The sequence below is a fragment of the Coregonus clupeaformis genome, chromosome 19 (genome assembly GCF_020615455.1).
Source record: "Coregonus clupeaformis isolate EN_2021a chromosome 19, ASM2061545v1, whole genome shotgun sequence".
In the NCBI taxonomy this organism is placed as follows: Eukaryota; Metazoa; Chordata; class Actinopteri; order Salmoniformes; family Salmonidae; genus Coregonus; species Coregonus clupeaformis.
In genome coordinates, this window is record NC_059210.1 from 46,401,267 (window position 1) to 46,427,960 (window position 26,694).

Sequence of the window (26,694 nt, forward strand, 5' to 3'; positions counted from 1 at the left end):
CAGTCACAGGGACCAGGAGAATATTTACTGTGTTGAGGCACAGGGGACTTGGTGCTGTGCTGCTGTAGGCGTTGTACTTCTAGCTGTTGCTTTCCCTTGTGACACGCTCTACAGAGAGACGCGTTATTTACTCTCATCTTCTCCGAGGATAATCCTCTTTACGGTTTGTTCTTATGTGCCACCACTCTTGAGGTATAGAGAGAGTAAGGAGGGTGTGTGGGGGGGGGTAGCCTACTAGGTCTGTTCTGTTCATTAGAAGGGAAACAGGGTCTATTGGAAGATTACTCCATATTGGAGCTAAGAGGCAGAGAAGTATTTTATGGAGTTTTATGAAGAGCTTATAGTGAAAGTGACATATATAACACTAAAGTCCTGGTCCTATGACCATGCACTATCTTCAGTGTGTTCTTACTTTGTTTTTCTTCTTTCTTCTTTTAAAATCAGAAATGTATGAAATTAGGCTATCACTTTATCTGCTTGCACATCCAGCGACTCGAGAATGTGTATTTTTTATGCAGAACCTGCTATATGTTATACAAAGTAGAATGATAAACAAAAGCAGAGACTCCTTGCATCCTCAGAGGGGTCTTAACACCTGTCGCAACTAATGACTGACCTAGGCCTACTGTCTAATTCCAAAGGGTGGCGCTGTTGGGTTTGCTAACAGCCACTCGCTCACATTGCCGGACCCATGCTTTTACAACCTTATCTACAACACGAGTGCGCTTTCAATTACTTCACTGATCAAGACCTGCTAACAGAGAATAGGGGCGTTCCTCTGCCCAGCTGTTGCTGACGCCTGCCAGATCTTACAACGCCTGGATAGGTATTTTACGTATCAGCTAACCACATAATATGTTCCAGCAATCTGTCAGTTGATGACACAGCCGACGACGTCGCACGCAACCATTGGTTGATGCATGCAACGTCTGAGCAAGGGAACGCGACCCAAATGGTATCAGAAGAACATAGAAAACATAATTGAGCATTATAAATAGCTCTTAATTAGGTTTCATACACGCATAGACTTAGAGAAGTGAGTCCACTTTGGCTGGTAAATGTTCCAAGGTAAGCGAAGTGTTTACCTTCCTCTACCTCCATCTTTCCACAATGAAATAATTACACTCAACACTAATACCGTTACTATGTAGCTTTACTCGCTTATATAGCCTATGTAGGTAGCCCAACTTTATTGAAAGAAATGGGATGAACATATTTACCATTCATTGTCCTATTGAAAGTCGTCATAACCAATAGGCTATGTGGTGTTTCTTTGTTTTGTTTTTACTGTCTTTATTCTGCAGTCCATAGAGGGCTCTGTCAGTTTCCAAAATGTTGGATTCTCTACTATTATGCCTATTATGCAAATTATCCCTCAAAGTGAGACAGCTCATTGGCTGTGAGTCCAAATTTCATATTTGAGCCCTGATGTCAGGACGCCTATAAAACTCAGCAAGGCTTTTAAACTCGTCTGCAGGGGTTGATGGCTTTAAAAAACACTCTCTCCGTCAAGCCTGGGGTGAAGATTTGTTTTATTTCCTTCTCTACAAGGCAAGAATTTGCCTGTGTCACGGCACTTGAACCTCCTTCAATTTGGCGCACTAATCCTAAAATAAGGCATGAAGTGTTAAATGTTAGAAACACACAGAATTGCTCTCAGACAAGGAGAAAGTGAGGGAGAAAACGGAGGAGAGAGAGACGCACGCGCTGCTCTAGTGCGTATGTGCAGAGACTGCATAAAGAGAGAGAGAAAAATAACTAAAAACGTGCGCCGCACAATTAGGCTAGAAACCCTCGGTTTTTTTCTCCTCATTTTTTGGAAGATAAAATAAATAAAGAAATCAAGCTGTCTCAGTGCATGTCACAGCAGCCCGCTTTGACAGGTGCTGCTCAGCCCCTTTGGAGGACTGCTTTCAGCAGCAGCAGGATGGCATCAGAACTGGCAATGAGCAACTCCGACCTGCCCACCAGTCCCCTGGCCATGGAATATGTTAATGACTTCGATCTGATGAAGTTTGAAGTGAAAAAGGAGCCGGTGGAGCCGGATCGCAGCATCAGCCAGTGCAGCCGCCTGATCGCCGGGGGATCCTTGTCTTCCACCCCGATGAGCACGCCTTGCAGCTCGGTTCCCCCTTCCCCAAGCTTTTCGGCGCCCAGCCCAGGCTCCGGGAGCGAGCAGAAGGCTCACCTGGAGGATTTCTACTGGATGAGCGGCTACCAACAGCAGCTGAATCCCGAAGCGCTGGGCTTCAGCCCCGAAGACGCAGTAGAGGCGCTGATCAGCAGCAGCCACCATCTCCAGTCCTTCGATGGCTATGCTAGAGGGCAGCAGTTCGCCGGGGTGGCCGGGGCAGGAGGTGGCATGGCCGGGGAGGAGATGGGCTCAGCAGCCGCTGTGGTATCGGCTGTTATCGCTGCAGCGGCAGCGCAGAATGGAGGTCCCCACCACCATCACCACCACCACCACCACACCGCGGGACACCACCCCTCCACCGGGGTCCCGTCCAACGCCAGCTCGGCGGGTAGCCACCAGCACATGGGACACCTGGACCTGGACGACCGGTTTTCGGACGACCAGCTGGTAACCATGTCAGTACGGGAGCTGAACCGACAACTGCGCGGGGTCAGCAAGGAGGAGGTGATCCGGCTGAAACAGAAGAGGAGGACCCTAAAGAACAGAGGCTATGCCCAGTCCTGCCGCTACAAGCGGGTGCAGCAGAGACATGTTCTGGAGGGCGAGAAGACGCAGCTGATCCAGCAAGTGGACCACCTCAAGGCGGAGATATCGCGGCTGGCCAGGGAGCGGGACGCATACAAGGACAAGTACGAGAAGCTCATCACCAACGGCTTCAGGGAAAACGGATCCAGCAGCGACAACACCCCCTCGTCTCCAGAGTTTTTCATGTGAGTTTCACGGCGTCAAAAATAGTAAAACTGTTTAAAAGTGGAAAATAAATGGTCTTACATTTTGTCAGATGTGTAAAGTTTCTGTGCGTAAAGTTGTGGCTTGGAAAATATACAAATTACAACTTTTTTATTTTATGAGAAGGGGTTAGGTAGTTAAATAGCCTTTAGGCATCTTATTCGTTTGGTTTTACCGTCATTATTTTGTAGCTATTTTAAGAAGTAAAAAGAAAACATATGTGTGCGTATTGTTTCGTTTGACATCTCCCTCAAAAGTGTACAATGATCATTAATAATCTGTGCGTCCAAACCTTGCTCAATTGGCTTTCATTTAGGGCCTACAGTAAATGTAGTCAAATTGAACTGAAATGTAACTCAATATTTCGATTTTTCAGCCTGTCCTCTTTGTATAATTTGCCCCATTCTCATATTATCCATGTTGTTCATGTTTTGAGCATTCAAACAGTAGCCTATGGCGTATACCAGGGGTATTTAATTCAACTCTTACACTAGGTCCGTAAACTTGCTGGTTTTCTGTTCTACCTGATAATTAATTGCACCCACATGGTGTCCCAGGTCTAAATCAGTCCCCGATTAGAGGGGAACAATGAAAAAAGCAGTGGAACTGGCTTCGAGGTCTAGAGTTGAATTGCGGGGTTAGGGTTAGGGTTAGAGACGATGTTATAAACCAACAATGCGAGTCATGTCTCGTATTTCCTGTTCTTTTACTTTTGTTGTGAAGATTTTTTCCGAACCCGTTTTATACATTTTATTGTTTGAACTCATCACTTTAGGGGGGTTTTGGGGCCAAAAAGTGTGAGGGACTTCATCATCCATAGGTCTCCTCAACTCTCACCTCTCCTCCCAGCCTCACGTCTCGCCGTACCGTCTGACATCGAGCATCATTCTCTATACACACAAGCCTGCTGACGCATTACCTTTCACTTGTCAGGCTCGGCTTATACAGTTTGTCTGGAGAAAGACAGACAGGACATTTGGAATTCTATCGTCTCGGGAATGGAGTGCGCTGTGTTCTATACCATCTTGCTTTCAGTGTGTGTGTGTTTGTGTGTGTGGCCCACTATCTTTTTTAAATCTGATGGCATTTTGTACTTCTGGATTCCTCTGGATTCCTTTATAACTCAAAAAGGGCATATTTTAATTCAGTAAATATTCAGACAATATGGTTTTATCTTGTCACGCAACAGGTTGCTTTTTATTTTTGAATATGGTAAGATTATTTTGATTAAATATAAGCCTACTTCAGTTTTGTCCAAATGCACTAAATTGTTTTCTTTCTTATTTTCTTGTCTTTGAAATATGCATGCTCTTAAATCAGGTGCAACTTCAGTCTGACTTTATCATCAATAAGTGGTGGGGAAATCACTTAATCTGAAGATGTGTCCTATGAATATTAAGGAATTGTTGGAACTATTTTTTTTAATTGAACCTTTATTTAACTAGGCAAGTCAGTTAAGAACAAATTCTTATTTACAACGACGGCCTACACCGGCCAAACCCGGACGACGCTGGGCCAATTGTGCGCCGCCCTATGGGACTCCCAATCACGGCCGGTTGTGATACAGCCTGCAATTGAACCAGGGAGTCTGTAGTGACGCCTATTGTACGCATGTTACCCGCAACCCCGTGTGTCTTAACCGATCAGAAAACGGTTGGGAACTAAAATAGGAAATATTTACGTGGTGTTCAATAACTTAATGTTGCTCTATAAAATGTCACCAAATATTGTTTGGACAACACAGTCCGCGACTATTATCTTAAGCTACATGTTTAAAATGGAATATCAATATTTCCACCATTCATCAATAAATGTTTATGAATGGAAACGTAGCTTTCATTTATGTTATTTTTTTATTAATGCATGTTCAAATTATTGTATTGCTTACTTTATCACCGGTTTTATTAGGCTAATACTGTCGTGGATAAGGCTAAATTAGGCCTAATTCTCAGGGTAAAATTAATTCATAATAGCATTCACAAATAGCCTGTATATGCCTAATCTCTGTGTTTTCGTTTTAGACCTTTCTTGTAATCTCAATAGGCCTAGGTGTTTTGCCTCCCGCTGTGCTGTAGGCTATATGGTACCCACATTTTAGGAGGACAATATAGGCCTAAAGCAACAACCAAAAAATGCGTTGCTTAAAAAAGCCTACATTCACTTTATGATGTGTTCTAGAAGCTGTACGCCTGATAACGTGTTGTGTTTAGCTCTTCTTCTATGTTGTGCATCTTCCGCTGTGTTGTGCAGAAATAATTTCACCTGTTGCTTGCTTTCTCAAGAGAAATACAACAGTCCAAATGAAATATTCCAGTTTATTTAGACTACTAGGCTACACATGCAGATTGTCTGAAGCACACTTTACATGACGCCGTACGCAGGTCCCCATACCGGTCCACTTTTGTTAATCATTATTTTGGAGCAAACTTTTGCTCTTTGCTCGGTAGCAGTCTAAAAACTCGACTCTGAACACTTCAACTCAAAAGTTTAATTCTAAATATGGCATGGAGATAACTGACATATTTTATTTAGTTCAATAAAAACGGAACAGATTTGCCTCAGGTCAATTGAAAGGGAATTAGTCTAGGCTACTTGACGCGCAGAGGGTAGCATATAACTAAGTTCAACATGTCATTTTTTTCTGAAATCGCTCTTATCCAGAGGAGCAATTGTGCCTTGCTCATCGACAGATTTTTCCAGACAGGTCACCCGTGATAGCCAGCTATTCGTCTTGGGAATTTGAACCAGCGACCTTTCGGTTACTGGCCCCACACTCTTAACCGCTAGGCAACCTGCCGCCCCATAACCAATCTTCTATTACTTCTTTCGATATTGGAATCTGAAATAGGCTACCAATGGAGGTAAAATGGACAAAAAGCTTATTTATCTCAAATGTTGTGCACGAATTTGTTTACATCCCTGTTAGTGAACATTTCTCCTTTGCCAAGATAATCCATCCACCTGACAGGTGTAGTATATCAAGAAGCTGATTAAACAGCATGATCATTACACAGGTGCACCTTGTGCTGGGGACAATAAAAGGCCACTCTAAAATGTGCAGTTTTACATTTACATTTTAGTCATTTAGCAGATGCTCTTATCCAGAGCGACTTACAGTTAGTGAGTGCATACATAACGAAAAAAAATCTAATCATTCTGGCCCCCCGTGGGAAACAAACCCACAACCCTGGCGTTGCAAGCGCCATGCTCTACCAACTGAGCTACACAACACAATGCCACAGATGTCTCAAGTTTTGAGGGAGTGAGCAATTGGCATGCTGACTGCAGGAATGTCCACCAGCGCTGTTGCCAGAGAATTGAATGTTCTGAAACAAAGCTGAAAATGTCCCAGTTCTTCCATGGCCTGCATACTCACCAGACATGTCACCCATTGAGCATGTTTGGGATGCTCTGGATCGATGTGTATGACAGCGTGTTCCAGTTGCCGCCAATATCCAGCAACTTCGCACAGCCATTGAAGAGGAGTGGGACAACATTCCACAGGCGACAATCAACAGCCTGATCAACTCTATGCGAAGGAGATGTGTCATGCTGCATGAGGCAGATAGTGGTCACACCAGATACTGACTGTTTTTCTGATCCTCACCCCTACCTTTTTTTAAGGTATCTGTGACCAACAGATGCATATCGGTATTCCCAGTCATGTGAAATCCATAGATTAGGGCATATTAATTTATTTTAATTGTCTGATTTTCTAATATGAACTGTAACTCAGTAAAATCTTTGAAATTTTTGCATGTTGCGTTTATATTTTTATTCAGTATAGTTACAGTGCCTCCTAAAGACATGATTGACATAGGGAAAAGAGGGTGGGCTATCAGCTGATCATTGATGTTGATGATTGATATAAATATGATAGTTAGTTAGCTCGATTTCTTTTACTGATTGTATTTTACCTCTGTCTTTCTGCCTCTCGCTGCTGCGCGTATCAGCCAAGCAGACCGAATATTGATGATGATGTAGGCTAAATCAAGTGTTATCAAGTGTTAATCAAATGGTATGCTGTTGTGGCAGTACTGTTGATAATTAAACTAGATATCTAGCTACACACACTCGACCGGTGATCGCATCTCTCAAGCCATGCATGTTTGGTTACCGGGCGCATCGCACAGCTCCGTACAGGGCAACAATGACAAGTATACACAAAAAAAATCTATTTGGGGAAATTATACCACCACCCAAAAGGGCACTTTCGATACTGGAATGGCAGAGGGACATGTACTCTGCACAGGTAGATCCTTATCTATGCACGTGCCTGACAATGTTACAGCTACATGGGACTGTTTTTTAAAGGGGAGAAACTAGCATGTGGTGCATGTGTCTGTTTCCAGGGGCGGATTGGCCATCTGGCAATTCTGGCAAATGCCAGATGGGCTGGACAATTTTTTAATTGGGTGGGCTGGTAAAAATGTACACACAAAAATATATTTTTTATATAAAAAATAAAACAATGAGAAGGGTGCCATTCTACACTGAGTGTAAAAAACATTAGGAACACCTTCCTAATATTGAACACCTTCCTAATATTGAGTTGCATCCTCTTTTACCATCAGAACAGCCTGGACTACAACGTGTCGAAAGCGTTCCATAGGAATGCTGTCCCATGTTGACTCCAATGCTTCCCACAGTTGTCTCAAGTTGGCTGGATTGAGACATGGATTGTGTATGTGTGCTATTCAGACGGTGCGTTGGCAAGACAAAAGATGCCTTTGAACGGGTTATGGTAGTAGGTGCTAGGGCACCGGTTTGAGTGTGTCAAGAACTGCAGCGCTGCTGGGTTTTTCACATTCAACAGTTTCACGTGTGTATCAAGAATGGTCCACCACCCAAAGGACATCCAGCCAACTTGACACAAATGTGGGAAGCATTTGGACAGCATGATGACTCCAAATGCTTCCCGGATTTAGGGTTGTACCTGGTAGGTTCCTTGATAATTTGTGTGAGATTGAGGGCATCTAGTTTAGATTGTAGGACGGCCGGGGTGTTAAGCATATCCCAGTTTAGGTCATCAAGCAGTACGAACTCTGAGGATAGATGGGGGGCAAGCAATTCACATATGGCTGAGGGGGGTCTGTAGCAAGCGGCAACAGTGAGAGACTTATTTCTCGAAAGGTGGATTTTTAGAAGTAGAAGCTCAAACTGTTTGGGCACAGACCTGGATAGTATGATAGAGCTCTGCAGGCTATCTCTACAGTAGATTGCAACTACGCCCCCTTTGGCAGTTCTATCTAGACGGAAAATGTTGTAGTTCGGGATGGACATTTCTGAATTTTTGGTGGCCTTCCTAAGCCAGGATTCAGACACTGCTAGAACATCAGGGTTGGCAGAGTGTGCTAACGCAGTGAATAACTCAAACTTGGGGAGGAGGCTTCTGATGTTAACATGCAAGAAACCAAGGCTTTTACGGTTACAGAAGTCAACAAAAGATAGCGCCTGGGGAGTAGGAGTGATACTGGGGGCTACAGGGCCTGGGTTAACCTCTACATCACCAGAGGAACAGAGGAGGAATAGAATAAGTATATGGCTAAAGGCTTTAAGAACTGGTCTTCTAGTGCGTTGGGTACAGAGAATATAAACGGGGCAGATTTCCGGGCGTTGTAGAATAGATTCAGGGCATTATGTACAGACAAGGATATGGAAGGATACGAGTACAGTGGAGGTACACCTAAGCATTGGGTAACGAAGAAAGAGATAGCATCACTGGAGGTACCGATTGAGCCGGTCTCCGCGTGTATGGGGGGTGGGACAAAGGAGCTATCTGAGGCAGGTTGAGCGGGACTGGGGGCTTTACAGTGAAATAGTACAATAACAACTAACCCAAACAGCAATAGGCTAGGCATATTGACATGGGAGAGAGGCATAACGCAATCACAGGTGTTATTCGAGAGGGCTAAGACAACAACTGGTAATGGCGACGAAAGTTTGGGCTGAGGCTAAACAGATAAACAGGATGGGGTACCATATAAAGGAACAGTCCAGCGGGCATCAGATGTGTAGCTGAGTGATCATAAGGTCCAGTGAACAGCAATAGGTAAGTCCGGGAGCAGTTCGTAGGCTGCTACAGCAAAGGATTAATTTAATCAGCATGAAGTGTAATTCCATTCTCTGTCCCACCTTATTGACTAGTGCACTGCAATCATTTCTACTATGCCCAATGATTGGGTTATTACAGATAATGCAGTTGTCTCCTGTCATAATATTGGACTTTCTCTCTGAGGTCAACAATGGGAAATCACTTTGAAATGTATTCTTATTGACATTTGAATCATTATTATGTACTTCACTTTAATGCCTTTATTAATTTCATGAGGGATGTGTGTGCATTGTGTGTGTGTGTGCGTGCGTGTGTGTGTAGATGCACGCGCATGTTCTTGTGTGTGACTAAGTGTGTGTGTTAGGAAGTCAATATCCAGCATTGTGTCTTTTATTTGACCTTGCGGTGAGAGTCTATACAAGCATCCATTTATTCAGTCTGTTTGTCTATTTAGTGTTCAGTGTAGACAATATGTATGAGCAGATCACTTTCTCCCTTTATTATAATGCATTTCATTCAATATACGCATTGTTATGAAGAAATCTGAGATCACCTAAAAGCCTTGTTTTTCAAGCTAAATTCCCCTGCTTGCAAATTCATGGTCTTGCTTTACGTAACAGTAAATGAGCAGAGGTTGAAACCACCACCTCATTTAGGCAATTTTTGCTGCAATAATTTCTGTATGTAGTTTGAAAGCTGCTTTTGTTTAAATCAATTATGCTATTATTAACACACATACACACACATCCAAGCTTGCCCTTACACAGCACCCCAAAGGGTTAAACACATATTCACATTCAAAAGAGTAAACAATTTACATTTCTTCCACTCACTCTCCATCTGCAGCTCTCCCTGCGTCACGATAAACATTTACATTTAAAAGGATTTAAATCAACCACGTTTATGTACCTCTGTACTGAGTCCATCACTCTGTCTCTGGAACGACGCAGGAGTCATAGTCTCTCTCTCTCTCTCTCTCTCTCTCTCTCTCTCTCTCTCTCTCTCTCTCTCTCTCATTTATTTGAAAAGCAAATCATTTAAAATATTCCTCCTTCCTATCACGGTGGGGGTGCAAGGTGAGGAAACCATATATTTATACAGGTTCGTGTGGACTTCCCTGTTTCGACTGGCTTGGTGTGGTTTCACTGAAATCCTGAATAGCCACATACCGAATATGTGTGTGTGTGTGTGTGTGTGTGTGTGTGCTTGTGCCTGTGCGTGTGTGAATGTTTGATACTGTCAGTTTTTATATATGTTTCTAAACCCACATCACCATGTATGTGGTATACAATATTTTTGTAAAAGATAAATTTCCAATATAATTTGGCAATATGTGCTCTATAATCCATCTCATACATTACTGTACTGTACTCTTCCTTTCACTCACATTTGCATCTGCCGAAAAACCCCTCCTGATCAAAATGCCTACCTACATGTAACTAATGGACAATGGATGAAAGAAAGCTAATTATGATAGAATGATAATTTAGCAGCACAGTCTTCTGAAACAATGATAAACATTCCTTCTGAGTGTTGTTTATGTGTTTAACAGTTGAGTTGCAGGGCAGAGAGTCTGCAGCAGTGTGTGTGTGTGTGTGTGTGTGTGTGTGTGTGTGTGTGTGTGTGTGTGTGTGTGTGTGTGTGTGTGTGTGTGTGTGTGTGTGTGTGTGTGTGTGTGTGTGTGTGTGTGTGTGTGTGTGTGTGTGTGTGTGTGTGTGTGTGTGTGTGTGTGTGTGTGTGTGCATGTGTGTGTGTGCCAAGGTTATTATAGTAAACTAAAACTAAAACTAATAATGAAAAAATGATTTAGTAAACTGAAATAAAATAATGAATAAACCCGTTTAAAAAACTTAAACTATACTGAACTATTAACTTTGACTCCAAAACGAACAAAAATTAAATAATAACCATCATGAATTATGTTCATTTTTAGTTTCATTTCTAAACTGTAGGAACAAATCTAATAGGGTTTTGAAGCCTTTGGAGGGGGTTTTCAACATACTAAATCTGGCTGGTTAATGCAGCCAGGAGCTTGTGCATCACTATCACTAGTTATCTCTAGCTAACAGGGGGAAGAAATGGCTAGGTAGCTAACTCAATTCTTCTTACATGTACTACTAAAAAGCATTGTATTAGTGTAAACCTGGACGAGAGAGAGTTTCCTTCCATATTTTTTTGTACCAGTCTCGGCGCTATTCCTTCTAATCCAAGTCACATTGAGATTGACTTTATCATTTTAACCTAACCTAATTTAACCTTAGCTCTCGAGAACCTAAGACCATACAGACATAGATAATTGACCACAGCGGGGCTAATGTGTACAGCTGTCCCGATGCTCTGTCAAACTGTTTATAATCACTGCGTGCAAGACAGTTTTGGAAATTCTACTTTCATTTCACCCCAAAATGATTTTACAAATCCAAAATATTAACTTACTGTGCACCGCTTTAACACAGATTCCCACAGAGGTGTTTTACGTTGCACTTCCTGAGCTAATGGGAACTTGGAAGGGAACAAAATAAACCTGTTGGCTCGAAGCTGTGTTTCACAAAAAACCTCAGTGGAAATCTGTGGTAAAACAGCTAACAGTAAACTTATCTTTTGTATTTGTAAAGTTATTTTTGGATGATAATTAAGTTGAGTGTTCAAGGTTTCCAAAACCGTATCGCAATCAACGATCAATTGTTTCTAGATAGAGCATTTCACACTTAACCAAATCACCTCAGCTAATCAAAAGGGACATGCAATGACTCCGATATAGCATTGGAGTCTTGAGAAGGGCTAACCTAACCTATGACCTGACCCATTATCTTATGTATTAATGCCCCCCAGTTGCAAGAAGTGACATCGCAAAAAACACACAGAAAACTATACAACCCAAATGGCTACTAGCCTCCCACGCATGCGTACAGTGGCGGCTCCTGAAAAAATTCTCAGGAGGGGCAATTTTTCTGATGATTTAGGTGACCTACACACATTTAAAAAAAGATATGTCCAGCAACAACATGAAGACAGGGGCAGCATATAAGTCAATACCAGAAGCATTTATTGACTGATCTCAAAAGTGTTGGCTTACCAGGGTTGGTGGAGCCCTCAGTTTCATCTTTGCCTCGCAAAGCTAACTCAAACACTCCGCAAAACTTCACACACTGGATTAGCCGGCTGAGGATGTGGCGGTTCTTGCTAATGTCGTAGTAAATATATTTGTTATAGTGAATATGGAATATGATATGTTGAGTAAAATGTTGTGCTAAGATCTATTTAGGTCAGGAGCTGGTTATAAGTTATGTTCCTATCCAATAACAATGGACAAAAGGGTCCTATCTTGTCAGCCTTGTCAGCAGGTGGCCAAGGACAACACCCACGCCATAGGCCTCTCAGTTCTTCCAACTCACGAGTTCTTGCTCTGAGGACACACACACACACAAACACACACACACACACACATCATCACTGTTAAACACACACACACACACACACACATCATCACTGTTAAACACACACACACACACACACACACACACACAAAAATCCCCTCTCTTAGGCTGAACATTTGAAGACAGAGAACCCGACTCAGAGCCAATGCAACAGTGACAGTAGCCTGGAGGGGACCTCGCCCAACTCATCAGGACCAATCAGAAGATCAGAACTACTAGATTGAACCTACTTCATTTATTGCATAAAATGTCTGCACACAATGTTTCGGGGCTCTCTTCAGATAATAATAATAATAATAATAATAATAATAATATGCCATTTAGCAGACGCTTTTATCCAAAGCGACTTACAGTCATGCGTGCATACATTTTTGTGTATGGGTGGTCCCGGGGATCGAACCCACTACCTTGGCGTTACAAGCACCATGCTCTACCAGCTGAGCTACAGAAAGTGGATACTCATGGATGCGCATTGCAATTGTAAAATGTCAACACAATTGGAGACACCACGTCATTTTTGGAGACATGTTATTGACAGTAAACTATTGTAGATGCGACTGCTAACTAAATAAAACATTTTAGCTGGCTAGCTAATCATCTTAGCTAAATGTGGGGCAAACAATTCAGTTATTTACCGTTAATTTGAGGGATTGGGGTGAAAGAAATCGAGTTACATAGTGATACTTTACGATATACTGTATTGACAATATCGCAATATTTTAGCGCTAGTTGGCTGTACCTGCACCAAAACACCATTATTGTTCCTTCATAGCTTGTTCTCAATCTTTTCACATTGGGAGCCAATTTGTTTTCAGCACTTTTATTTCCATGACTGATCAAAACTCGTTCTCATGGCTTTCTGATCCCTCTGCAACAGACATATGGTGCGCAATAAAATCACAGTATCGAATCGCAATACGTATAGAATCATGAGACTCGCAATGCTGATGCATATATCTTATCGTGAGGTTCCTGGCAATTCCCAGCCCAAGTTCATTTGCCACAACAAATCTCTTCGCTAGCAAACGCAATGTGTCTCCAGCAATGTTTACTTTTTTTGACGTTCTATGGCATCTCCACTTTCCAAGCATATATGACCACATGTAATATTTTGGTAAGTGATGCAAATAGTGAACTATGTAGGGCCAGGATGTAAAATATATGTAGCTGCAGCAATTTCTCTTATCTGATATGGTAAGTAATGGGGCTTGATTTATAGCTCCCTAAGAGTTTGACGAACGGGTCCGTGAACGCGATTGCAGATATCTTTACCTCTGAATAAACTGCCTTATATTATACAATTATCCACCTTGTCCAAAAGTCTCTACTTTTTCTCCGTTCTCCAGTAAACTTGTTTTATCAACAATAGTAAGGTTCAATGACACAGAAAGCAGTTCAATGTCGGGGTACAGTCGCTCTCTTACCAGGATCGCGGTCCGCTCTGACCAGGGTGAAGGTGGCCGGCTCCACCTCTCTGCCAGCAGCGTTTTCATTATTTAGTCCGTTCGTAGCGGGTATGTACACGATCAACAAGATCAGTCCAAAACCGAAGATCAGTCCAAAGCAGAATGTTTGCAGAATGTTTGTAAACTAAGTCTACAAATTAAAAACATAAAATAACGCCACACTGCAGGTCGCAACATAGACGCTGATAGCCGCCATTGTCTTAGTTACGTTCAACGTTACGTCACGTATGACGAAAGCGCGTAAGTGCATGCACACAGACACCCATAGAGAATGTATTGAAAGCTTTGAAATGTGAAAAAAATAGATTTTACATGACAGGCTATGAGAGACTTCTGGGCGATTTTCAACCTGACTGAAATCGCCCAAAAAACGGGCGGGGCCATTTGAAGCACGACTTTAGCCTGATTTGACATTTAGTGGCTGGCAGATCAGACGTGAACACTGATAACTGCTGTTGCCGTGATATAATTTTTTATAAATTTATAAAAAAAAAATATATTTTTATTTTATTTTTATTTTTATAATTGATTAGAAAAAAAATCCCTTCCTTTTCCCGTTTGGCAGTGCGTCGCCCATATCGCCCTATTGAACAAGCCGTCCCTGCATGCGTACTAAATAATATTTAAAAAAAGAAATATAAATATTTTTATAAACTGGGTGGTTCGAGCACTAAATGCTGATTGGCTGACAGCCGTGGTATATCGTATACCACGGGCATGACAAAACATTTATTTTTACTGCTCTAATTATGTTGGTAACCAGTTTATAATAGCAATAAGGCACCTCGGGGGTTTGTGATATATATGGCCAATATACCACGGCTAAGGGCTGTATCCAGGCATGCTGCGTTGCATCGTGCGTAAGAACAGCCCTTATAGCCGTGGTATATTGACCATATACCACACCTCCTCTGGCCTTTTGCTTAAGTATACAACTAAAACGAAATAAAACCTAGTAAATCAGGTCTCCCCCCTCTCTCTCTCTCTGGGCCAGTCTAACAGACATTGATCTACAGCCAGACAATGTGACTCACAGTGTTGTTCAGCTCTTGCTCCGTCTCTCCCCTCCTTTCTCCTCTCCTACTCTCTCCTTTATCTGTACCTGGGAAAGACCCTGACCTCACACACTGGTGCCATGTCCTAGCCTTCTCTGTGTGTGTTTGTTTCCTTGAAATGCTGCCAGCAGGCATATCCCACACCGTTGTGTGAATGCACATGTTTGTTCACATGTTGTTTTTGATTATATCTACCTATGGCTTATTCATCTGCCTGACATCTGAAAAGAAACATTTGTTTCTACAGCTCTGGTCAGCTTCACACTGATCAGCACACATTACCACACAACAGGACTCAGTAGGCTACTGCACCTCTAGTCTCTAGAGCAAGTGTTCAGGTTGTGGGTCGTTCCCGTCCTGCTCTCTCACTCTCTCTCTTCCTCTCTCTCTATCTCTCTCTCTCTCTCTCTATCTCTCTCTCTCTCTCTCTCTCTCTCTCTCTCTCTCTCTCTCTCTCTCTCTCTCTCTCTCTCTCTCTCTCTCTCTCTCTCTCTCTCTCTCTCTCTCTCTCTCTCTCTCTCTCTCTCTCTCTCTCTCTCAGAGCGGTGTATGGTGGTAGTCCATTTGGTCTCAGTGAGAATGAGATGACCGAGGAAATTAATGGCTGTCATTGTTGCTTAAAGATGGATAAAGAGGCTTTAATATGCTCTCTCTCTTTTTCTCTTTCTTTCTCTTAATCACCTTCCTCCCCCTTTTACAGAAGTTCAGCGTATGTTTCAGTGAAATAATTTTCTGCCCTTTTTACTGTGTTTTAATCCTTCCGTTTAATATCTCTATCCTCAGGACGTCGAGAAAGTTCCTCCATCTGTGATAGTGACCCCTGAACCCTGCCTCTGACCACTGACCTGGAGTCTGAGGTAACGTCAGCCATCTCGTTCCTTCTCCTCTTCAGTTCACTTCTCACCTGGTTCAGAACTCACACATGACTTTTCAAAAATATACATATAATCACCTTTTAAAACAATTCTGGAAAAGGTGAAACGTACAGTATACACAGTCACAACAAAATCTGTATTGTGTTTTATATAATAGTAATTCATAGTTTTTTATTGTTTGTTTATTATTGCTATTTGTAATACTTATTAAACAAATACAGGTATTTCGCATTTTACGAACAATTGTACAATTATACTGAAGGATATACACTGAGTGTACAAAACATTATGAACACCTGCTCTTTCCATGACATTGGTGAATCCAGGTGAAAGCTATGATCCCTTATTGATGTCACCTGTAAAATCCACTTAAATCCGTGTAGATGAAGGGGAGGAGACAGGTTAAAGAATGATTTTTAAGCCTTGAGACAATTGAGACATGGATTGTGTATGTGTGCCATTCAGAGGGTGAATGGGCAAGACAAAATATTTAAGTGCCTTTGAACAGGGTATGGTAGTAGGTGCAAGGGGCACCGGTTTGAGTGTGTCAAGAATGGTAACGCTGCTGGGTTTTTCATACTCAACAGTTTCCCATGTGTATCAAGAATGGTCCACCAACCAACTTGACACAACTGTGGGAAGCATTGGAGTCAACATGGGCGCATCCCTGTGGAACGCTTTCGACACCTTGTAGTCCATGCCCCAATGAATTGAGGCTGTTCTGAGGGCAAAAGGGGGTCCAACTCAAGTTCCTAATGTTTTGTACACTCAGTGTACATATTAATAATATTAACATTTTTGATTATCATCATTGACCATAAAGATCTATGAAAAATATTTACCAAATAATTGTCAGTTTCTCTTATAAAATGGTTTCACTATTTTACAAAATTATTTTGCACATTTCAATAGGTGTTGAATTTGCTGTTTTATTTGGAGATTTTATAATAATTGTTCACAATCTTCAGAGTGATAGAAACACACTTCCTGACCTCAGAACCTTTTCTGTGTTGATATTGGTCTTCACAAAGTTCGCTGCTTCAGTGTAATGAGATATTTTTGTCAGATGTTACTATGATACACTGAAGTATAATTACAAGCATTCCATAAGTGTCAAAGGCTTTTATTGACAATTACATTAAGTTTATGCAAAGAGTCAATATTTGCAGTGTTGACCCTTCTTTTTCAAGACCTCTGCAATCAAATCAAATCAAATTCTATTGGCCACATGCGCCGAATACAACAGGTGCAGACATTACAGTGAAATGCTTACTTACAGCCCTTAACCAACAGTGCATTTATTTTTAATAAAAAAGTAAAATAAAACAACAACAAAAAAGTGTTGAGAAAAAAAGAGCAGAAGTAAAATAAAATAACAGTAGGGAGGCTATATATACAGGGGGGGTACCGGTGCAGAGTCAATGTGCAGGGGCACCGGCTAGTTGAGGTAGTTGAAGTAATATGTACATGTGGGTAGAGTTAAAGTGACTATGCATAAATAATTAACAGAGTAGCAGCAGCGTAAAAAGATGGGGTGGGGGGGCATGATTAGCTGTTCAGGAGTCTTATGGCTTTGGGGTAGAAGCTGTTGAGAAGTCTTTTGGACCTAGACTTGGCACTCCGGTACCGCTTGCCGTGCGGTAGCAGAGAGAACAGTCTATGACTAGGGTGGCTGGAGTCTTTGACAATTTTGAGGGCCTTCCTCTGACACTGCCTGGTATAGAGGTCCTGGATGGCAGGAAGCTTGGCCCCAGTGATGTACCCTCTGTAGTGCCTTGTGGTCGGAGGCCAAGCAGTTGCCATACCAGGCGGTGATGCAACCAGTCAGGATGCTCTCGATGGTGCAGCTGTAGAATTTTTTGAGGATCTGAGGACCCATGCCGAATCTTTTCAGTCTCCTGAGGGAGATAGGCTTTGTCGTGCCCTCTTCATGACTGTCTTGGTGTGTTTGGACCATGATAGTTCGTTGGTGATGTGGACACCAAGGAACTTGAAGCTCTCAACCTGTTCCACTACAGCCCCGTCGATGAGAATGGGGGCGTGCTCAGTCCTCTTTTTTTTCCTGTAGTCCACAATCATCTCATTTGTCTTGGTCACATTGAGGGAGAGGTTGTTATCCTGGCACCACACGGCCAGGTCTCTGACCTCCTCCCTATAGGCTGTCTCATCGTTGTCAGTGATCAGGCCTACCACTGTTGTGTCGTCGGCAAACTTAATGATGGTGTTGGAGTCGTGCCTGGCCATGCAGTCATGGGTGAACAGGGAGTACAGGAGGGGACTGAGCATGCACCCCTGAGGGGCCCCCGTGTTGAGGATCAGTGTGGCAGATGTGTTGTTACCTACCCTTACCACCTGGGGGCGGCCCGTCAGGAAGTCCAGGATCCAGTTGCAGAGGGAGGTGTTTAGTCCCAGGATCCTTAGCTTAGTGATGAGCTTTGAGGGCACTATGGTGTTGAATGCTGAGCTGTAGTCAATGAATAGCATTCTCACGTAGGTGTTCCTCTTGTCCAGGTGGGAAAGGGCAGTGTGGAGTGCAATAGAGATTGCATCATCTGTGGATCTGTTGGAGTGGTATGCAAATTGGAGTGGGTCTAGGGTTTCTGGAATAATGGTGTTGATGTGAGCCATGACCAGACTTTCAAAGCACTTCATGGCTACAGACGTCAGTGCTATGGGTCGGTAGTCATTTAGGCAGGTTATCCGCCCTGGCATGCTGTCAATTCACTTCTGGGCCACATCCTGACTGATGGCAGCCTATTCTTGCATAATCAATGCTTGGAGTTTGTCAGAATTTGTGGGTTTTTGTTTGTCCACCTGCCTCTTGAGGATCGACCACAAGTTCTCAATGGGATTAAGGTCTGGGGAGTTTCCTGGCCATGGACCCAGAATTTTGATGTTTTGTTCCCCGAGCCACTTAGTTATCACTTTTGCCTTATGGCAAGGTGCTCCATCATGCTGGAAAAGGCATTGGTCATTACCAAACTGTTCTTGGATGGTTGGGAGAAGTTGCTTTCGGAGGATGTGTTGGTACCATTCTTTATCCATGGCTGTGTTCCTAGGCAAAATTGTGAGTGAGCCCACTCCCTTGGCTGAGAAGCAACCCCACACATTAATGTTCTCAGGATGCTTTACTGTTGGCATGACACAGGACAGATGGTAGCGCTCACCTTGTCTTCTCCGGACAAGGTGTTTTCCGGATGCCCCAAACAATCGGAAAAGGGATTCATCAGAGAAAATGACTTTACCCCAGTCCTCAGCAGTCCAATCCCTGTACCTTTTGCAGAATACCAGTCTGTCCCTGATGTTTTTCTTGGAGAGAAGTGGCTTCTTTGCTGCCCTTCTTGACACCAGGCCATCCTCCAAAAGTCTTTGCCTCACTGTGCGTGCAGATGCACTCACACCTGCCTGCTGCCATTCCTGAGCAAGCTCTGCACTGGTGGTGCCCCGATCCCGCAGCTGAATCAACTTTAGGAGATGGTCCTGGCGCTTGCTGGGCTTTCTTGGGTGCCCTGACGCCTTCTTCACAACAATTGAACCTCTCTCCTTGAAGTTCTTGATGATCCGATAAATGGTTGATTTAGGTGCAATCTTACTAGCAGCAATATCCTTACCTGTGAATACCTTTTTGTGCAAAGCAATGATGACGGCACGTGTTTCCTTGCAGGTAACCATGGTTAACAGAGGAAGAACAATGATTTCAAGCACCACTCTCCTTTTAAAGCTTCCAGTCTGTTATTCGAACTCAATCAGCATGACAGAGTGATCTCCAGCCTTGTCCTCGTCAACACTCTCACCTGTGTTAATGAGAGAATCACTGACATGATGGCAGCTGGTCCTTTTGTGGCAGGGCTGAAATGCAGTGGAAATGTTTTTTGGGGATTAAGTTCCTTTTCATGGCAAAGAGGGACTTTGCAATTAATTGCAATCCATCTGATCACTCTTCATGACATTCTGGAGTATATGCAAATTGCCATAAAAAAAACTGAGGCAGCAGACTTGGTGAAAATTAGTATTTGTGTCATTCTCAAAACTTTTGACCTCGACTGTACAGTGAGCTAGTCCAGTCGATAGGCTGGCCTCTGTTTTCTGTACCTCTGGTGAACCTGTGTATTGACAGTCTGTGTGTTCTGGTTTTGGTGGAAGCCAGGGCTAGCTGTAGGGGAGAGTGGAGTAAGTTGAGCCAATGGGGTAAGTTGAGCCACCCTTGTTTCTAGGAAACCATACACAAAAGTAATAATTTGACCAAATATTTAGGAAGAGGTCATCATTTCATGGAGTCTGTGAAGGAAGAAAACACACGGAAAAGTGGTAAGCAAGTTAGGTCCAAATAACGGACTTTCACCAAGTCAAATTAATGTATTATGTTAGGGGTTTCATGATGCTTGTATCTAACCAAAGTAGATCATTTAAAGATGTTTCTATACATCCGTTGGGGTCTCTATATGCTTCAATATGAGGTCCTAAACCTGGCATGAAAGTGTATCCTTGTAGCTGTCTGGGTTAATATAGTCAAAATGTTTGCTTTGGGGTAAGTTGAGCCAATGGCCATGGGGTTAGTTGACCCAATGGCAAGTTGAGCAAATTGAAGTGTTTTTTTCCCAGGTGTAATGCAGGACATTATCGCTGGGATATGAGGTAACAACAGGGCCTATGTTAAAAGTGTTAAGAAAAAGTACAAAGTGTTTGTTAGGTGTGAAGCCTGTGTTAAAAGATACTTAAAATGATTAAAAGACAAAAAAGCGATTGTGATTGTGTTGAATTGTGTTTAGGAAATAAAGATAGATATGGTTTTAAAAAGGTAATGCTAATATTTCATTAAGTAAAAACATTTGTAGGCGGCTTGTATTTGTATTTGTATTTATTATGGATACCCATTAGCTGCTGCCAAGGCAGCACCTTAACTTACCCTGTCCCGCAGCTCAACTTACCCCATACCTGGGGTTGTGCCAAGAGACCTCTTTTTTTGGACAAGCTATGTTTCCAGGGATACACAACATCCTGAAATATATCTAAATATATTTGTTAGAAAGAATACTATATTTCCCTTGACGGAGTGATGCTGAATGTAAAAATGGCTCGATTTACCCCACTCTCCCCTATAGGCTCCATACAGCTTAGCTAAGTTCAGGAGGAGTCTTTCTTGTTGGGACGTCTTTCACCCTCTATATATTGTGATTCATTAAAACACACATCTCATAATAAAACACTCAGATCTTAATATGAGGATTGTTACAGCATGTCTTTGACAGGCTTTTGTCTCTGTGGCTTGTGTCTGTGACAGGATGCAGTTCTCTGTCTGGTGTCTGACAGCACTGGCTGGGATGTGACATGCCCTCTCTCGCTCCCTAGTGCTCATAGGATAGGGTCACAAACTTTCACCTCTCAGCTGACCCTCAAACCTGTGTCTCTGTCTCCTGTCTCCACGGCTCACATTGACAGATAGATGGACGGGTGGGAGTATGGGAGGAGTGAGGGACCGAGGGACAGATGGAGGGATGGAGGGAGAGACGCAGGGATGGAGGAACCTCACAATCGTGGCAGACAAGCAGGCATTGAAGGACGAAATGTGGAAGGAGCAATGGAGGGAAAGAGGGAGGAATAAGGGAAGGAAATAATTAGGGATGGAGGGATCTGGCAGTCAGGCAGACAGACAGGCAGTCAGGCAGACAGACAGGCAGGCAGACAGGGAGAGAGCGGAGGCAGACAGTGACCTTCCTTACTGTTGTCCCAGTAGAATCGAAGAGCTTATTTAAAGGCCTGGTCAATGTGAAGTATCACCGTCACATTGCACTGAGTCTGAGATTGCACCCTCACAGCCTGACAACTCATCACCACTGTAATACAATGACCTCATAAACACTAACAGACACAGTGTGTGTCCCCACTTCGGTGAAATAACTCTCTGAAAACCCCATAAAAATGTGGACAAAGACAGCTTCAACTTCACAGTTGCTCTGTGTGTGTGCTAAGTGTATACTATAAGCAATTGTGTGGCAGTGACAGGGTTAAAGCCATTCAGTGAAATATTACAAAGCAGTGTGTGTGTGTGTGTGCGTGTGCGTGTGCGTGTGCGTGTGGCTGCGACATTAGGACACCTGCATACTTCAGCATTTTGTGCCTGTCAGGAATTCTGAGGTCACTGGTTGGGGGAAAGGGGAGGTGGGAATGGAGGAAGGGAGAGAGGGCGAGTTTTAGAAGCAGGCTCAAGCTATAGAGCACATTACTCGTCAGGTGTGTGTCTGTGTGTTTGTGTGAGTGTGTGTGTGGTGCCTCCCAAGCTGCCAGCAGGCAGGTCAGGTTATTAGAGGACACAGACACAGCAACGTGTGTGTACGTGAGGAGGTACTGTGTGTATATACAGGATGTATTTTTCTTCATTAATGCAGTATTTGTCTTTGTCTCCTTGGACAGTAAGATCCATGCATATACATTATACATAATGTCTCAGAGCAATGCCTAAAGCCAAGCTTTTTAACATCACCCCTCTTCTCCTTTCAAATTATGTTAATGTGGATTGCTGTGTCTCTCGCCTCCCATGTTTCTACTTGTTTGAGTATGGAGCCCAAATGTAGTTGTTTTATTCAGATGTATTTTAATTAGTCTTTAGTGGAGACTTTGGTACAGTGCGTGCGACGTACGTGAGTGTTGCTGGAGGTGTGATTTGAGGAGGGGGGGGGTCACCCCAGAGACACTGTTGTCTTCAGGTCGTGAATGTGTGTTCACAGCAGGATTGAGAGAGATGCAGTGATTAGTTGTGAGTTAGTGTATTGTATTTCCCCTGAACTATCATAGTTCTTAGCCTTAGGGTCTTCCTGTAGCCCACAGTGTACCCTCGTCCTCCTCCCTCTCTCCTCTTTTCTTCTATGTTCGTCCTCTCCTCACACACTGACACAGCCACACGTCTCCTCCTCCTTCCTGTCTTCTCTTTTCTTCCCTTGCCTCTCTTCCCTGCAGTGTATCCCCCAGCACTAGCTTGTTAGCTTTGCACCCTGTCACGGTTAACTAAGCCAGAACCCAGAAGCAGACCAGGACACGGTACGTGAGACAAAGGTGAGTGTTTATTTATAGAGTCCGAGTGAAGCTGAATAATCCAGGGAACAGAGCGGGTGGCGTGGATGGGTTGTTGAGGGTGCAGTGGTTGGTCCGGTACTGGCTCGGCAGCCGCCGACCATCAGGCAGAGGTTGGGTGAAGGTTCCGGGTGAGAGACTGCAGACAGAACAAAACGGAGGTGAGTACACAGCAAATCAACAAGGTGCAAAACAACAAAACTAACGCTAGAACTCAAAGGCTGATACGCTGACAAACATACTGTTCATGGCTAACGATCCGGCAGGAACTGGATGTTGGGCCAGAGCCTAAGAAGGGTGATGATCAGGACCAGGTGTGCAGATTGCTGATGGGATGCAGGTGCGGAAAACCAGAGCGCTCCCCGGAGCGTTCCCGAACCCTCGGGAAACTGGAGAATACGAGCAGGAACACTAGTCACCAGACAGGACCCGACTCAGACAGCCGGGATCGTCACAGTACCCCCCTCCGACTGAACGCCACCGGGCGGACTTCCCGGAGCGCCAGGATGGAGGCGGTAGAAGTCACTGATGAGGTCTGCGTCTAGGACCTGTCGCCGCGGAATCCAACTCCTCTCTTCAGGGCCATACCCCTCCCAGTCCACGAGATACTGGAAACCCCGGCCCCGCCGTCTGGAATCCATGATGCGACGCACCGTGTAGGCAGGACCACCTCCGATCATCCGAGGAGGAGGAGGAGGAGGCGGAGGAGGCAACAGAGGACTGAGGAAGACAGGCTTGAGGCAGGAGACATGAAAGGTGGGATGGACTCTGAGCGTCCTCGGTAGTTTGAGTCGAACTGCCACTGGATTGATCACCTTCTCCACCACAAACGGACCAATGAACTTCGGCAACAACTTCCTAGACTCAGTCCGTAACGGAAGATCCCGTGTGGCCAACCAAACCCTATCTCCGATGGTATAGGTGGGAGCGGGAATCCGGCGACGATTCGCCTGGAGCTGATACCGGTCCGAAACTCTAAGGAGTGCCTTTCTGGCCCGATGCCAGGTCCGGTGGCAACGCCGAATATGGGCCTGAACAGAAGGCACTGAGAGCTCCTTCTCCTGAGAAGGAAACAGGGGAGGTTGGTAGCCATACAGGCACTGGAAGGGAGACATCCCAGTGGCAGATGTAGGAAGAGTATTGTGGGCATACTCAACCCAAGGCAACTGAGAGACCCAGGAGGTGGGGTTGGAAGAGACCAGACAGCGTAGCGTTGATTCCATCTTCTGGTTGGCTCTCTCCGCCTGACCATTGGATTGGGGGTGAAAACCAGATGTGAGACTGACCGTAGCTCCAATGGCCAAACAGAAGGACTTCCAGACAGCAGAGGTAAACTGAGGGCCACGGTCGGAAACGATATCACATCGCGTCAACACCCACCTCGGGCCTTCGCGAACAGGCGATTCTCCAACAATCGCTGCAGAACCTGCCGGACATGCTGGACGTGGTCGGAAGGTTCCTTCGAGAAGATCAGAATGTCATCCAGGTAAACAAACACAAAGAGACCGATCATATCTCTCAGGACGTCGTTCACCATACTCTGGAATACCGCTGGAGCATTGGTCAGTCCAAACGGCATCACCTGATACTCGAAGTGACCCATCGGTGTATTGAAACCCGTCAACCACTCGGCCCCCTCTCTGATCCGGGACCAGGTGATACGCATTGCGTAGGTCTAGCTTGGTGAACACCGTAGCACCCTGTAAGGAGTCGAAGGCAGAACTCATCAAGGGCAGGGGATACTTGTTCTTGACCGTGATGTCATTCAACCCCCGATAATCAATACACGGTCGAAGAGAGCCATCCTTCTTACCCACAAAGAAGAATCCTGCCCCCAGGGGTGATGACGAGGGACGAACGAGACCAGCAGCTAGGGACTCCTTGATGTAGGTCTCCAACGCCTCACGTTCAGGTCGGGAGATACTGTATAACCTTCCCTTGGGGTAGACAGCTCCAGGGACCAGGTTGATGGCACAATCATATGGTCGGTGGGGAGGGAGTGACAGAGCCTTCTGCTTACTGAAAACTTCCCCCAAATCGTGATATGTCTCGGGAACCAGGGACAAATCTGGGGGTTTAGCCTCAATCACCTGACTGGGAACCGAATGGGGGCAGGCAGTCTTGAGACAGTTAGCATGACAATCAAGGCTCCAACTCGTTACCTTGCCCGTCACCCAATCGAACGTGGGATTGTGTTCCTTCAGCCAGGGGTATCCAAGGACCAGAGGAACATGGGAAGACGGCAGAATGAAGAATGAAATCATCTCAGAATGATTCCCCGACAACCGCATCTTAACCGGTTCAGTCCTCATCGTGATACGTGCCAGACTACTGCCGTTCAGAGTGGTAGCTTCAATGGCTTCCGGCAATTGCTCCTTGGAAAGCCCCAGCTGTTCCACCAACTCGGCATCTAGAAAGCTTCCATCGGCACCTGAATCGATAAAAGCGTTAATCGCTAAGCTCTGATTCCTGTTCATAAGGGTAGCCGGGAAACGGGGTCTGACAGAGGTATTGAGAGGTCGAAACTGGCTCGCTAAAAGTCCTCCCAACTTTAGCGAGCCGCGCAGTTTGACGACCCGACTGGATCCTGAGAAGCTGATCGGTTGGACGGAACCCATTGCTTCTCCCTCCTTCGCTCTCGGACTCGATTATCCACCCGAATAGACAAAGCTACCAAGCTGTCCAGGTCACTAGGCTCCGGATAGGAGATCAACTCATCCTTGAGCTGCTCCGACAGACCCTGGTAAAAGGCCGCTTGCAGAGACTCCTCGTTCCACCCACTCTCCACAGCCAACGTCTTGAACTCGATCACGAAGTCGGCCACGCTGCGAGTTCCTTGGCGAAGCGAAAACAGGCGCCTAGCTGCGTCCCTCCCTCGGACGGAATGGTCGAAGAGCTTCCTCATCTCGGCCGTGAACCCCTGGTATGAAGCCATGCAGGGATCCTGTCGTTCCCAAACGGCTGAAGCCCACTCCAGCGCTCGACCACGCAGCAACTCAATCACAAAGGCTATCCTAGCCTTGTCTGTGGCATAAGAGTAGGGCTGTAGATCGAACACTAGTCCACACTGCATAAGGAAGGAACGGCATCTTCCCAGCTCTCCCTCATACTTATCCGGCGTCGGAACCTTGGGCTCACGGATGGACACAGCTTCAGAAGCGGCAGGCGAGATGGGTGAAACCGGTAGTGGATCCTCCACCGGACACTTGCGTTGGTTCTGGACCTCCGTCAGACCGGTAGAAAGGTTCCGAACTGACAACGCGATCTCCTGTAGTACCGTGCTATGATAGCCCAACATCTTCTCCTGCTGGGTAATAGCATGGCGAACAGAGTCCAGGTCCGCTGGGTTCATTACTGGCCGGATCGTTCTGTCACGGTTAACTAAGCCAGAACCCAGAAGCAGACCAGGACACGGTACGTGAGACAAAGGTGAGTGTTTATTTATAGAGTCCGAGTGAAGCTGAATAATCCAGGGAACAGAGCGGGTGGCGTGGATGGGTTGTTGAGGGTGCAGTGGTTGGTCCGGTACTGGCTCGGCAGCCGCCGACCATCAGGCAGAGGTTGGGTGAAGGTTCCGGGTGAGAGACTGCAGACAGAACAAAACGGAGGTGAGTACACAGCAAATCAACAAGGTGCAAAACAACAAAACTAACGCTAGAACTCAAAGGCTGATACGCTGACAAACATACTGTTCATGGCTAACGATCCGGCAGGAACTGGATGTTGGGCCAGAGCCTAAGAAGGGTGATGATCAGGACCAGGTGTGCAGATTGCTGATGGGATGCAGGTGCGGAAAACCAGAGCGCTCCCCGGAG

At 44.7% G+C, this 26,694-nt stretch overlaps 1 protein-coding gene across 1 annotated transcript in view; it reads left to right on the top strand.

Moving 5' to 3' along the window:
* Positions 1–1,535: 1,535 nt before the first annotated feature.
* LOC121532174 (transcription factor Maf-like) overlaps positions 1,536–26,694 on the top strand; it is a 67,292-nt gene continuing 42,133 nt past the window's right edge. Inside the window, exons 1-2 of the mRNA XM_041837942.2 lie at positions 1,536–2,904; positions 15,720–15,793. Coding sequence (XP_041693876.2) covers positions 1,859–2,904; positions 15,720–15,747 — 1,074 coding nt within the window. The 5' untranslated portion in view covers positions 1,536–1,858 and the 3' untranslated portion in view covers positions 15,748–15,793. The remainder of the gene's footprint in view (positions 2,905–15,719; positions 15,794–26,694) is intronic.